Consider the following 13,700-nt stretch of genomic DNA (forward strand, 5'->3'; position numbering starts at 1 on the left):
AGGTGCAGGAAAAAGAGACAGAGATATGGCACAGTGTTCACCTTTGGGACTCAGGGTGAGCATACACAGGAAATCTTTGTGCTTTTGCAACTTTTCTGGGTCTGAAATTATGTAAAACCGCAGTGCTCACAACAACAGTGATGCTCTGCAGAGCCTCTGGCCTACGCGGGAGCGAAACCTGTGCCCAGAGAGCAAAGCGTGGGGGCCACGAGGATGAAGGCTCACAAGGACTCTGTGCTTTGGGGAAGCTCAGTGGAGCCAGACTGTAATAAACCACAGAGACCTGCTGTGGCCTCAAAGGTATTAGCTAATTAGCAAATAATGCAGGCTTCCCTGGAGGCGCAGTGGTTGGGAGTCCGCCTGCCGATGCAGGGGTCGCGGGTTCGAGCCCTGGGCCGGGAAGATCCCACATGCCACGGAGCAACTAAGCCCGTGCGCCACAACTGCTGAGCCTGCATGCCTAGAGCCCGTGAGCCACAACTACTGAAGCCCATGCGCCTAGAGCCCCTGCTCCGCAACAAGGGAAGCCACCGCAGTGAGAGGCCCGCGCACCACAACAAAGAGTAGCCCCCGCTCGCCGCAACCAGAGAAGGCCCGCGCACAGCAACGAAGACCCAATGCGGCCAAAAATAAATAAATAAAATATAAATTAATTTTTTAAGAAATTCTTAAAAATAAATAAAATTATGCATTCTTGAGTTTTGGCTCTTCCATGTAAATCTGAGAATCAAGATTATGAAATCTAACAAGAAGTCTTATGGCAACTTTGAGAAAAAGGACACGATTTTTGGATTCATTTGAAGAGGGTATGACATCTCTACGATATTGAGACTTCCCATCCATGATACATTTTCTATTTATTTGAGACTGTGCTTAATTTCAAGCAAGTGCTATCCACTTTCTTTCCTCCCGAAGGTCACAGCTGCCCGGCCCTGCAAAGCAGCGAGAGCTGCTGCTCCCGCAGCTGCGTGGGGTCTGCTTCCCCCAGGACTGAGGGACCAGGCACACGCCCCACCCCACCCCCACCTGCTCCCCACTCTCTCCTTCCCTCCTGTCACCACGGCAGCCCCTGCACTTGCACTTGATTCCTTGGGGCAGACTGAAGACAGCCTCCAGAGGGGGCTTTCCACCCCCTCTTGAATCCAGGCTGGGGGTGGTGCTCTGAAGGACAGTCAGTGACAAAAAGGACGCTGTGGCCCCAGGGTCTGGCCCTGGCCACGACCGGCCGCTTCCCTCAACGTAAGAAGCTCAACTACCTCAAGGCCGCCTGCCACGAAAACCAAGCCGGCCACGTGGAGAGAAAGGGGAGAGACATGCCCTTCGAGTCACCCAGACAAGACCCAGAGCTCACAGAGCAGAGGCCAGGCGTCCCCACGGTCCCTGCTGTGCCATCCAAGCTCCCAGCCGCCCACAGGTGTGTGCCACCCTGGTGACAGCGCTGTCTGAAGCTCCAGGGCGGGCTGTCCCGCAGCAGTGACTAGGCTGGCCCCCAACAACCGCAACCACCCGAGGACCCCACCGCAGCCCGCACTCCATCTCCGGCTCCCACTCACTCCAGTCTGGTGTAAGAGTTGGCAAATTTCCTATGAAGGGCCGGGGAGCAAGTATCTGATTCAGGCTTTGCAGCCGCATCTGGTCTGTCGAGGATCTTCTTTGGAATTGTTCACAGCCCTTCAGAGGCGTGCAAGCTCCCTTGGATCTCGGTGGGCTGAGAGTGGGGCTGTGCCGGGGGCCCTGCACAGGCGGCTCCTTCCCTTCGGAGCACGAGCAAAATGTGCCGTCTCACTCCCCTTAAAAAATCCTGCTCTTCCTACCAGTTTCTGCTCCATTTCTTCTCTTCCCTTTGCGCAAACCTCTCCCAGGGAGCTGTCTCTGCCCACTGGTACTGACCCTCCTCCTGCACTAGGCTCTTGGCCTCACTGGCCCGCACCCCTGCCTGCCACCAGACTTCCTCGTCGGGGTCACCAGGGGCCTCCAGGCCTCAGGACCCACCTGAGGCTCAGAAACACGGGACCCATTATCAGGTCCCCAAATGCTGCCCTCCCTCGGCCGCCAGAACGCTCTCTGGCTTGGCTGCCCCCTCCCTGACCACGCCGCTCCAGACTCATCCACGGCTTCTTCTCTTCCTCCTACCCCTGGATGCTGGGGCGCCCCAGGGGCCATCTTCGGGGTGATCGCAACCTGCTGCTACCACGTCTAAACACCACCCACAGGCTGCAGACCCTGACTCCAGCTCCAGCCCCCAAGCCCTCCTGGACATCCACTCCGGCTGTGGAGTGAGCACTTCAAAGGGTCTGTGGTGGCCCCAGCGGCTCCCTGCGCTGGGAGGTCCACGTGGCCCTGACCACTTCTAGATCGGGTTACAAAAGACACCGGGGCTTCCAACCCGGCAGCCTGAGTCGTCCTGGGGGAGGCTGTGCGTGGTAAGCAGCCCTGTGGAGAAGCCGCACGGTGAGGAACCGACGCCTCGAAAGAAAGCAGAAAACACAACCCCAGTGGGGCCTTCAGAGGACGGCGACCCCAGCCGACGTCTCACTGCAGCCCCAAGAGACCCTGTCGGGGCCGCTCCCGGCTTCCTGACCCCGAGACCCTGCGAGGCAGTGCACGCTGTTTCACGCTGCTGAGCTTTGGGGCACCTTGTGATGCAGCAACAAGTAACTCTTACGATGTCCAAGATGAGCTCCTGACCCCAGTCCCCACACCCTCCCTGCAGCCTTCTCCCTTCTCAGGTGCCGGCTACTCTGCCCCGCAGGCGCCCTGCAGGCGCTCAGACCGAAATTCCAACCCAGGCAAAGCCTCGACCCTGAAGAGCCTCGGCATCGCCCTGGGCTCCTCTCCCCTGCCCACCCCACATCCCCACGTCCCTCCGTCCTGACCCAAGCGCTTCCTGCCACCTCCAGCACCCGCTGCTCCTCCGCACAGCGGCCACAGCGGCCCCGGGAGACACCGTCCGGTCAGCTCGCTCCTCTGCCCGAACCTTGACTCCCCGTCTGCCTCAAGTCACCGCTCAGCTCCCACAGTGGCCCAGAAGGCCGCGGTGCCAATGCCCCACCCCCGGGCCGTCACCCCTCTGACCCTCTGCTCTCACCGGCTCCCTCCTCCCTCCCTCTCTGCCGCGGGGCTGGTCCCGGAACACGGGCCCCTGCTGCCCTGGGACCTTGGGCTCTGCCTGGAAGCTCTTCTCCCCACACCATCCTCCTCGCCCACTCACATCTCACCTGCCCAAGGAGGGGGGCTTTAGACCACGCCTGGCTCCATCCCATCCTGTTGGGGGGTGCAGGCACTTCCGCCTCCAGCATGGACGTGCTGGCAGCGTGTGGTTTGCCCCCCCAACCAGAACCAGAGCGCCCCCAGGGCGGCGCTCACCAACCCCTCCCAAGACGCTGTGAACCCATCTGTAAAACACGTTAACAATGTAAAAACTGCCAATCTGTCTCTGAAAGTTGACTGGAAACCGGTCTCAGATTTAGTAACAGCAAAGATCCTCCTATACAGTGTGGAACCATATATATTTATTTGCAAAATTTCTTTTTCAGTTTTGACTGCAATTTTGACAAAAGCCAAATACTGACCTCAAAACTGCTGTATCGTGAAAGCTTAAACTAAGATTTTTATTTTTTATTTTTTATTTTTTTGCGGTACGCGGGCCTCTCACTGCCGTGGCCTCTCCCATTGCGGAGCACAGGCTCCGGACGCGCAGGCTCAGCGGCCATGGCTCACGGGCCCAGCCGCTCCGCGGCATGTGGGATCCTCCCGGACCGGGGCACGAACCCGCGTCCCCTGCATCGGCAGGCGGACTCTCAACCGCTGCGCCACCAGGGAGGCCCTAAACTAAGACTTTTTAACGACACGTATTCAGTCGCAAAGCTCTCACATCCGTCTATATTTTGCTTGCATTGTCACGTGTGAATTAGTATAACAGTACACACGTTTAACACAAAACAAACACCCATGTCCTGAGGCAGGTGCCCAGGAAGGCGGCGTCCTTCTGGCTGCCCTCTGGCTCTGACCACCTGCTGCCCCGCAGACGACAACCCCTCCCACCCCACCTCCACTCTGCACCCCAGTCCAACCCCTCCCCCCCCAATTACTTCTGGCCTGCGCACGCCTGCGTACAGGCCTTCCTTCGGCCTGAAACCTACCCCCTCCCCATCCTTGCGCCTGGCTCTTACTCCCGGCTCCTACTCCCCCTTCAAGAACAGATGAGAAGCCGCCTCTTGCAAGAAGTCCCCCTGGACCAAGCCTCACACCTCCGGCAACCAAAGCACCCCTGTATCTCTACTGATGGCTTCATCACACTTTACCGACCTCCGACCCACACCTACACCCAGCCTTGTTCTCTTTGCCAGGAAAGTTCTTCCCCCAACAAACTCCTACTCTGCCTAAAAGAGGCTCCTCTGATGGGCTTCCCTGGTGGCGCAGTGGGTGAGAGTCCGCCTGCCGATGCAGGGGACACGGGTTCGTGCCCCTATCCCGGAAGATCCCACATGCCGCGCAGCGGCTGGGCCCGCGAGCCATGGCCGTGGAGCCTGTGTGTCCGGAGCCTGTGCTCCGCAACGGGAGAGGCCACAGCAGTGAGAGGCCCGCGTACAGCAAAAAAAAAAAAAAAAAAAAAAGAGGCTCCTCTGATCACTCATTCTCTCCTCCATTTCCTCAGCTGCCCCTTCTGCAGGCTGCAGTGTGTCTACAGGTGTGTTCGCACGTGCGCATTTGGTCAGCGGGTGTCCTCCTGCCCCAAGTTTTTGCAGGTTTTGTTCACTACTGCATCGCTACCACCTAGCACACAGCAGGTGTTCATGTAATTTGCTAAAAAAACGAAAGAGCAAATGAGACGCGCAGGGCAGGCCTCTGAGCTCGCCCGCCAGGCGTGGAAAGAGGTCGAGGAACGTGGCAGCGAAAAGAACGGGCTCTGGACACAACCAACCACGGGGCCCGTCTGGCCTGCCTCTCTGTCTGTACCGGGCACCCCTCGCCGCGTGGCGCTGCGGCTGGAGCGGGCCTACCTACCTCGGCGTCGCGGTTGAGACGGTACACGTAGAGCTGCGAGGTCCCGGCCACCACGAGGTTGCGCTCGCTGTTGTTAAAAAAGTTGCAATACATCGAGAACTCGAGGCCGGTGGGCGGATGCGCCTGTTTGTATACGGCGTACATGGCGCCGAGCCCGGGCTGCACAGGGCCGGAAGGCGACAAGATGAGCCGGGCCGCCGGCGCACGACCCCAGGACCGCCCGCCCGCCGGCCACACACCTAGGAGTTGGAGCCCGGTGGCGGGGGACTCGTACGGCAACGAACACGGTCCGGCAGGGCCCGGAAGCCGCGCGCCGAGGTTCCGAGTTTCTGCGCTTACGCAGCGCCGCCAAGGCGCAGCTGCCGCGGGGGCGACAGCGGCCCCTGGTGGTCTGGGGCGGACTCGAGGCTCCGCCTCCGGAGTCCCGAAAACCGAGCTCTCTCCAGATCCAGGATCCCACTGCGGGCGAACGCAGGAGCAGGATGGAAGCCGGACGGGGGCTGAGACGGCTCAGGGCCGCCGGTCAGGGCCCTGCCCGCCCCAGGACCTCAGAATGGGGTCACCGCTGAGGGTCTCGCCCGCAGGAAGAGGCGAGGTCTTAGGCGCCCTGCCGGGTGCCGAAGCCCAGCTCCGCCAGGCGAGCCTCGCAGTGTGGAGGCCGGGAGGGCAGAGATCCCCGGACATAAACACTCGCCAAATTACGCCCCGGCAGGTGCCGCTAGTGTGGCGGACGCCCGACTAGTCCAGGGAGAGCTTCCTGGAGATGCCGTGTCCCGTCCCTGCTCAGTGTTCCCCCGCAGAGCGACCCCCCACCCCCTCCAAAACACGCGTACTCACGACGCACGGCCCTGACGGGCACTGGCGGTCGCGTAGCTGCCGGTGGTCCCGCCGGCCCCTCTACGAGCCCCTCCCCGTAGAACGGCGCTTTTCGCGCCTCTTGCCCATTGCTCCCTCCCGAGGCCTGGCACAGTTGCCCACTTCAAGGGCCTTGGAGCCAGGACCATGCACAGCTAAGCAGTCCTCTCCTCACTTGGCAGGGACTCGCCCTAGGTACCCGCGAACAGGTCTGGGATTTAGAAACAGAAAAAAAAAAATTTTTTTTGGCCGCTCCGCGCGGCTAGCGGGATCTTAGTCCCCCGACCAGGGATCAACCCGTGCCCCCTGCAGTGGGAGCGCGGAGTCCTAACCCCTGGACCGCCAGGGAATTCCCAAGAAACGGAATCTTAGGAAATAAAACAAGAAAGTATAGTCACACCCGAGGAAATGGCATAGAAATATGTGTTCGCGTTGCATCCAGATCTGCTCACTTGCTCATTTCAGCAACAAGACTTCAAATCTGGACCCTTGAGCGGTGGACAAAGGGGTCACTTGGATGCCGGGGCAGGTGTGTGACCCCTAAGTCACAGCAAACCCCTTTAAAAGTCATAACAAAACTGAATGCTGAAAAGAGGGGTAGGCTGCGGCAGAGCTTACCCTGAGCAGGAGAGAGCACCCGCAGCCCATTTCTCTAGGAGCCCCGCGCCCTTTCCTAGAATCCCTGCGACGTGTAATTGTGTCAGCCGAGCCCCGCCCGCCTCCCAGCCTTGCTGTTTTATGTAAAGTATTTTTCTATATATTCGTAGATGTGATAGAAGTCTTGGGGGCGGGGCCCAGCTGCTGCTCTCCCCACTCAAGCCCCTTCTTGCTGTAACAAAATAAGCCCCCTCTCCCCTTCAGGCCTTCTATTAATACATAGCCCCCTGGCAGGCTGGTTTAAGGCAGTTTGGGTATTGGGGTCACATACCAATGAAGAATCACAAATTACCTCGCTCCCTTGTAAACCACTATTTGAGTTTTCGTCCTAGTGTAATTACTTTATCCCTCGATTTTTTTTTCTTTTTTTTTTTTTGGTAGCCTTGAAGAAATCTGACTCTCTCTCTCTCTTTTTTTTTTTTTTTTTTTTTTGCGGTACGCGGGCCTCTCACTGTTGTGGGGGCCTCTCCCGTTGCGGAGCGCAGGCTCCGGACGTGCAGGCTCAGCGGCCATGGCTCACGGGCCCAGCCGCTCCGCGGCACGTGGGATCTTCCCGGACCGGGGCACGAACCCGTGTCCCCTGCATCGGCAGGCGGACTCTCAACCACTGCGCCACCAGGGAAGCCCTATCCCTAGATTTTTGAGAAACTGGTCCTTTTGTCATTTGTCATGTTTCCCTCCCTCCAAATCTTGATCTGGGAATAGCAGAGATATAGCCCCTGCCCCACCCCCACCCCTGCCCAACATAAAAGTGGTACCCGTTTGTCTCCATACAGAGCAGTGGCTTCTGCTTCTGTTCTGGTCTTGACCCCAGAGACCTGCCTTCCTCTGGCTGACCATTTTTAAAATAATCTGAATTTACACTCAGAGATATTCAGCCAAAAATCAAAGATATGGGGCTTCCCTGGTGGCGCAGTGGTTGAGAGTCCGCCTGCCGATGCAGGGGACGCGGGTTCGTGTCCCGGTCCAGGAAGATCCCACGTGCCGCGGAGCGGCTGGGCCCGTGAGCCATGGCCGCTGGGCCTGCGCGTCCGGAGCCTGTGCTCCGCGATGGGAGAGGCCGCAGCAGTGAGAGGCCCGCGAACCGAAAAAAAAAAAAAAAAAAACCAAAGATATCCTTTCATCTCAGTGAGAGCATGTCTCCAAGCAAAGGCTCCTCTCTTCCGGTCATCCTGAACCAGGTGGGTGACTGTTTCAGAGGTTTTCTCTTCTGCCCAAACTCCGCCTAATAAAGTTCTGATAGCATGAGAAAAAGAAAAGGTAACAAAAACTGTAGCCAGAGCCACCCTGAGGGTGTACTAGAGGAGGAAGCAGGGGCGGGGCTGGGGCTGCGGCCAGAACACTAACTCTCCTCATCCAAGTCAGATGGGCATAGTCATGGCACCCACAGCGCAGGGCATCTGTGATGGATAAACAGGTCAGTGGCCACGGAGCCCTCAGACTCGAGCCTGGCATGTGGCAAGTGCCCTGACAAAGGAATGAGAGTTTGTGTGTGGGAGAGAGGTGGTCGGTGCAGAGAGAGGCAGAGGTACTGAAGGAGCACAGCCCTGGGGGAGCAGCAGCGGGCGGGACGCGGTTCCATGCCAGTCAGACAGGAGGGGAAGGTGGGCAGAGGGACAGGGAAGTTGTAGGGCTGCCAGCAGGAAAGCAGCTGCGGGCCTGCCTGGTGGACGTCCTTCTTCAATGGGAAATTTAAGGAGGCCGTCAGTGGAAGTGGTGGCTCAAAGGTGCTCGAGAGGGACAGTGATGGGCTGGAGGATGTCCAAGGCTGGGGCGTGGGAGGGGTGATGGGGCTACCAGTACAAGAAGCCAGTAGAAGCTCACATGACAGATTCTTCCCTAGAGACTTCAGAGGAGCACAGCCTGCTGACCCCTTGATTTCAGACTTCTGCCTCCAGAACTCTGAGAAAATAAATTTCTGACGTCCTAAGGCACCCAGTGGGTGGTGGGCTGTGCTACAGCCCTAGGAAACTACCACACGGGGACTCTGAGGATGGACACTTCTGCTGAGGACAGTGGAGCTGTAGAGGCCCGGGCCTCGCTGAGGGTTGCCACACACCCTGGTCTGATTATCTCCAGGCCCATTTTTCATGAGAAACAAGCCCTCATCTGTGTAAGTGCTGCTGCTTGTTTTGTTTCTTCCGCTACAAGCAAACAAATTTGATTCCTGATTGGATCCCAGGTCCTACCTGCGGCCCACAGACCCTGGCCCATTTCCCTGGCTTTGCTTCCCATGCGTTACAGATGAGGGGACTGAGGCTGGCTACTTGGAGGTCCCTGAGCTCAGCTATCCTGGCTCCTCATCAGGCACCAGGCACTGCTGTGGGGAGAGATACCGCCCCACCTGTCGACCTTTCTCGGTGGGAGACCCTTCCCTTCCAGCGAGGTGAGCAGGCTGGGCTCCAAGCACAAGAGTGTCTTTATTGAAGATGGGTACCGGGGCTCTCCGGTGGCTGAGTTTCTAAGGGGCTGGGATAGTGCAGGGCCAGGAGCCAGAGTCAAGGGCCGAGACTGGGGCAGAGGCTATCAGAGGGTGATATTATCCTCATACAGCGACAACAGCAGCAGGACGGTCCAGCCGCCCAGCAGGCCCACGTTGTGCAGCACGAACAGGAGCCAGGGCCGCCGGTCCTGCACTTTCATTGTGGCCGGGAGCTGCGGAGGAGGCGGGCCCCGGGTCAGAGGTCAGCTCAGAGCTCCTGCTCAGCTGCCGCCCACTGCAGTCCCCTCCCGCTCTCCGCGCTGACCATGTCGCAGAGCGCCACGTAGAGGAAGAGGCCAGTGGCTACCGCCAGGATCCAGGTCTCGCCGTCTTCGCCGATGCCTACCGCGAGCGCCACGTAGAGGCCGATGAAGGCCGTGAGCCCCGAGGCCAAGTTCAGCAGCAGCGCCCGGCGCACCGACAGCCCCGCGTGCAGCAGGGCCGCGAAGTCCCCTGGGGCGGGCGGGGCGGGGTCAGGCCGAGAGCCCCGCCCACCCGACGGCCCGCCCACCCCCGACAGACCTCGCCCCGCTCCGATAGTCCCTCCCAACTGTCCCGCCACCCAACCAACCGCACCCCAGGCAGGCCCCGCCCCGCTGGAACCCCTCGCGGCTCACCCAGCTCGTGCGGCACCTCGTGGCAGAACACGGCCAGCGAGGTGGCCAGCCCCGTCTTCCAGGAGGACGAGAAGGCGGCGCCCACGGCCAGACCGTCGGCGAAGTTGTGCACGGCGTCTCCCAGCGTGATCACGTAGGGCAGCAGTCTCAGCTCTGCGGGCGCGGCCGGCGTGGGTGGGCATCTGCCTCGCACCTCCTCGCCCCCGCCCCCCCGCGCCTGTGCTGCGCACCGAACCCCTGGCACCCAGTGCTTCCGGGGCCTCCCTCAGGGCTCACCTGGGCTCGGTCTCCGGGGCTCCGGGCTCAGCAGTTCGGGGCTCTCCTCCGCCACCTGTGGGGCGGGGGGGATGCGGTCCGCGTAGATGAGCCTCTGGGCGGGGAGGTGAGGAGGGGCTCGCGGAGCTAGGTCCTCAGCTCAGGCCAGAGGCAGAAGCCTTGGCGTGGGGGCTGGGAGTGCAGACAGGGCTCCGCGTGGGGTAGGGACGTCCGGCCAGAGCCAGCTCACCAGGTCTGTGCGCGAGCCCTCGTGGGGCTGCTTGGGAGGCCGGAGATCGCTCTGCGCTAGCTGCAGGGACACGCCATGGCTGTGGCCGCCGTGACTGTGGCCGTGGCTGCAGGGCCCGTCCTTTCGGTCCTGCGGGGACAGCGGCTCAGGGTCCACCACGCCTCCCCACCTCCTCCCCACATCGCGTCCAGCCCCCATGCACCTGACCTCCGGGTCCAGGGGCAGCAAGAGGTTGAAGAGGCTCTCGAACAGGAAGAAGGCATAGAGACCACCCAGCACAGCTAGGAGGCGCCAGGTGGGCTGCAAGCCAAGGCCTTCGCCATCATGCGAGTGCAGCCCCAGCACCTGGGAGGGCAGAGGGCACTGGGCCAGTTGCCCCAGGGCCTCCTCCCCCCAGACAAGGAGATGGGGTTAGGGATCAGGGAAGGGCCCCAGGAGGGTGTGCCTGGAAGGAAGTCTGGGTAGGGGAGTCCCTGGTGGGGGAGGGAGGGTCCTGGCGGGCCGGGGGCCAACCTGAGGCGTCAAGTGCAGAAGGGCGTCGCCTGTGAGCGCGCCCACAGCCATGCTCAGGAAGGTCTGGATGACGTAGTGGGTAGCAGAGCTGCACTTGGCGCAGGAGAGGAGCAGGAGCCCGAAAATGGAGCTGAGGCAGATGAGCAGCGTGGCCAGCGAGCCGTACAGGTACCCTGGGCGGGGGTGGGGGGGGACACAGTGAGAGCCTCCCTCTCAGCCTCAGCCCCCCACCCCCTGCTTCCCAGGGAAGGGTGTCCAGGTGGGGCCCAGGAGTGAGCAAGACCCACCAGGGCTGCTCATGCTGGCCTTCCGGCCTCAAAACCCCATCCTCTTCCCTCTCAGGCCCCCATAGTCCCGGCTAACCCTCCACTCCAATGGCTCTTTCTCCTGCCAGCCCTGGCCCAGCTCTCCCCGCCCCTCCAAAACCCAGCGGCCACTTCCTCCTCCCTTTTCGGTCCCTCCTCCGTGCTGCCAGCCCCCTGGGCACAGCCAGGCACAGCTGGGGAGGTGGGCACTCACTCTCCACCTGACTGAGCTGGTCCTGGGTGGGCTGCTCAGGCCGGGGGCTGCAGGCTCCGCTCAGTTGCTGCTGGAGCAGCGCAGGGCTCAGCTGGGCCCAGGCCTCTGGTGTCACCCCAGCCTGCTCAGACAGCCCATACACAGCCATCACATCTCCAGCACTCAGGCATACCTGGGGGGGACAGGCCTGGGGGTCAGGGACCTGAGCAGACTGGTGGGACCCCACCTCTCTCCAAGACAAGGGCGCATGGGCTGCTCACTGTGTCCCACATGCTGGAGCTGCTGTTGGGGGTGGCAAGGGGCACAGGGCCCTGGCGGTTGGCCCCCTCTCCCAGATGACTGTGGTCACTGTGGTCACCATGGGTCTCGGTCACTCCGCCCACCCCCAGGCGCTGCATCAAGGCCTCCAGCTCTGGCAGGGACGACAGAGTGACCCGTTTGTGTGGGCTCCAGCCCTGCGCTCCCCGGGGCACCGACGCTGGGGTCAGGGCACTCCCTGCCCAGTGGCCCAGCTCAGGCCTCACCAGCCAGTGTGATGTTGGGGTTCTCGCTGTCGTGCTGCCGGAACACGAAGTCCACGAAGTACTGAGGGGTCGGCAGGGCTCGGAAGCAGGACCCGCTGCTGACGTGGTCCAGCAGGGCAGCCAGCACTGGGCCGGGGCTGCCGGGAGACCCCACCCCCGCCGCCTCCTCCAACAGCTGAGGCAGGTCTACACAGGCCTGGGGAGGAGCTGGACCTCAGCCTCACCGGCAATGCGGACTTCCCAGCCTCCAGCTCTCTGTCCTTGCCCCTGGTGCCCCCTGGACTCCAGTGACCCTGGACCAGCCTCCTGGGAGCACCACTTCTTCCTGTTCACCTCAGACCTGGGCTGGGCCCCTCCCCTGCTTGGGGCCCCTCCCTGGTACCACAGGCCTCCCCCTTCCTGGCCCAGTGGGTCCAGGCCCCCACTTTCCCCCCAGGGCTCCTCCCTGTAGCCCCAGGAGCTTTCTCAGACCCCGTCCAGGGTCAGGGCCCCTCCTGGGGCTCCTGCAGCCCTGTCCTCCTCAGTGGTGAGCGTCCATTTGTGATTCCCCCAGCCCAGACTCCCCCAAGTACCCAGAAAGGCGTTGAGGCCCAACCCCCTGAGGGGTCCCCCTCCCCCCAATCCCTCCTGGCTCCTCTTCACCCACCGCCCCTGGCCAGCCCGTCCGGGCCCCCACCTCGGTAGAAGTGGGCTGGCCAGCGGCCTGGGCCTGAATCTTCTGCAGCAGCCCGGTCAAGCCTGGGATCAGGGCGTCAGGGCTCTCGAGCAGGGCCAGGAGCTGGTCGGCGCGGGAGGCCCAGCGGCCAGCCCGGACATCCGCACAGGTGCCCTCCGGGTTGCTGAGGTAGAGTGCGGCGGCAGCACTGAGGCGGGCGATGTGCCTGGGCTCCAGGGCCGGAGCGGAGTGGAGCCCTGGCCTCTCAGGCCTGCCCAGGGCCAGGGCGTCTTCCACAGACAGGCACTGTGGGCCGAGACAGGTGGGCAGGGGCCAGGTATCTGTGGCCCAGGAGCCGCCCCCTTCCCTGCGGGGACCTCACACAGGGACCACCATCCTCTCCGTCCCCGTCACAGCGACACCCCTCCATCACCTGCTCACTCACGCGCTCTCCCCACCATCCCCCCCAATGACAGGACTGTGCGTGCGCATGTGTACACACACGCACACCACACACACACACACACAGGGGTCCCGCCACCTCAGGGTGGTTTCTTCCTGGAACCACTGCCACTTTGCTGGCCTGGGGGCTGACGGGGTGGGGGTGGGGCAGCCCTGGGGTCCCGGAGCCGTGGGTCCCTACACGCCACCATCCCACCAACAGGGAGGGCAGGTGGGTCTGAATTTGGAGTGGGGGAAGGTGGGCTCGGGCCTGCAGGCAGCGCCCAGGCACCAGGCCACTGCACTCGGCCCGCCTCCTGGAGTTTGCCCGAGCCCTTTGCCGCCGGCCCTCGGGGTGGAGCGGCAGGCCGGGGCTGGGGCCGGGGGGGACCCGTCGGGTGGGGCCATTACCTTTCCACACGGCCCGTCGGCGCAATGCACACGGACCGCTAGTGTATTTAACAGGCCGCCCAGCGCCATGCGGTCCAGAACACCCCGGCCTGAGGACAGCAGGGTCAGCAGACGGGCAGGTGGGGTCGCCATCCCGGTCAACGCCAGCACAGCCAGCAAGGCCAGCAGCAGCCCCAGCTTGGGCCCGGCCGGGCCAGCCAAGCTGCGGCCCCCGGGTGCTCTGACTTCCAGGGAGGCCATGGTCGCCTGGGTGGCTGCGGGCCGCGTGGGCTGCCTGGTGCCAGACTCGGGCTGGGCTGGGACCCGCCCGCCCCAGCGAGGCTCTCCAGGCATTTCCTGCGGGGCCCTGTGATTGGCTGCTGGAGGTGTCGCAGGTTAACCATTCCAGGTCCTCCCCGAGCGAGCGAGGTGCTGCTGCCCGTGGGGGGCGAGCCCGGGCTGGACTGGGCGGCCCACTGAGCTGTGGCCCTGGGCCACCCCCTCTGCCTCCGCAAGGATATTGTTACCGAGCGCA

At 62.2% G+C, this 13,700-nt stretch overlaps 2 protein-coding genes across 5 annotated transcripts in view; both read right to left on the bottom strand.

Annotated features, from left to right (window-relative positions):
- CPSF1 (cleavage and polyadenylation specific factor 1) overlaps nt 1–5,254 on the bottom strand; it is a gene marked incomplete at its 3' end in the record, with an annotated part of 15,344 nt that extends 10,090 nt beyond the window's left edge. For all 4 annotated transcript variants that reach the window (XM_081258130.1, XM_081258132.1, XM_081258129.1 and 1 more), the window contains exon 1: nt 5,008–5,254. In XM_081258130.1, the coding sequence (XP_081114256.1) occupies nt 5,008–5,151 (144 nt within the window). In that variant the 5' untranslated portion in view covers nt 5,152–5,254. The remainder of the gene's footprint in view (nt 1–5,007) is intronic.
- Nucleotides 5,255–8,927: 3,673 nt separating this feature from the next.
- On the bottom strand, nt 8,928–13,427 carry SLC39A4 (solute carrier family 39 member 4). Its single transcript, XM_081258544.1, has 12 exons — nt 13,187–13,427; nt 12,356–12,640; nt 11,680–11,875; nt 11,416–11,567; nt 11,156–11,327; nt 10,637–10,809; nt 10,331–10,468; nt 10,124–10,252; nt 9,895–9,949; nt 9,619–9,771; nt 9,267–9,454; nt 8,928–9,174 (listed from the first exon to the last, which is right to left on the bottom strand). The coding sequence occupies exons 1-12, from the start codon at nt 13,424–13,426 to the stop codon at nt 9,046–9,048; spliced, it is 2,010 nt and encodes a 669-aa protein (XP_081114670.1). The 5' UTR covers nt 13,427; the 3' UTR covers nt 8,928–9,045.
- Between the last annotated feature and the right edge of the window lie 273 nt (nt 13,428–13,700).

Source organism: Mesoplodon bidens, assembly GCF_964165515.1.
Source record: "Mesoplodon bidens genome assembly, chromosome: 16".
Classification (NCBI taxonomy): Eukaryota; Metazoa; Chordata; class Mammalia; order Artiodactyla; family Ziphiidae; genus Mesoplodon; species Mesoplodon bidens.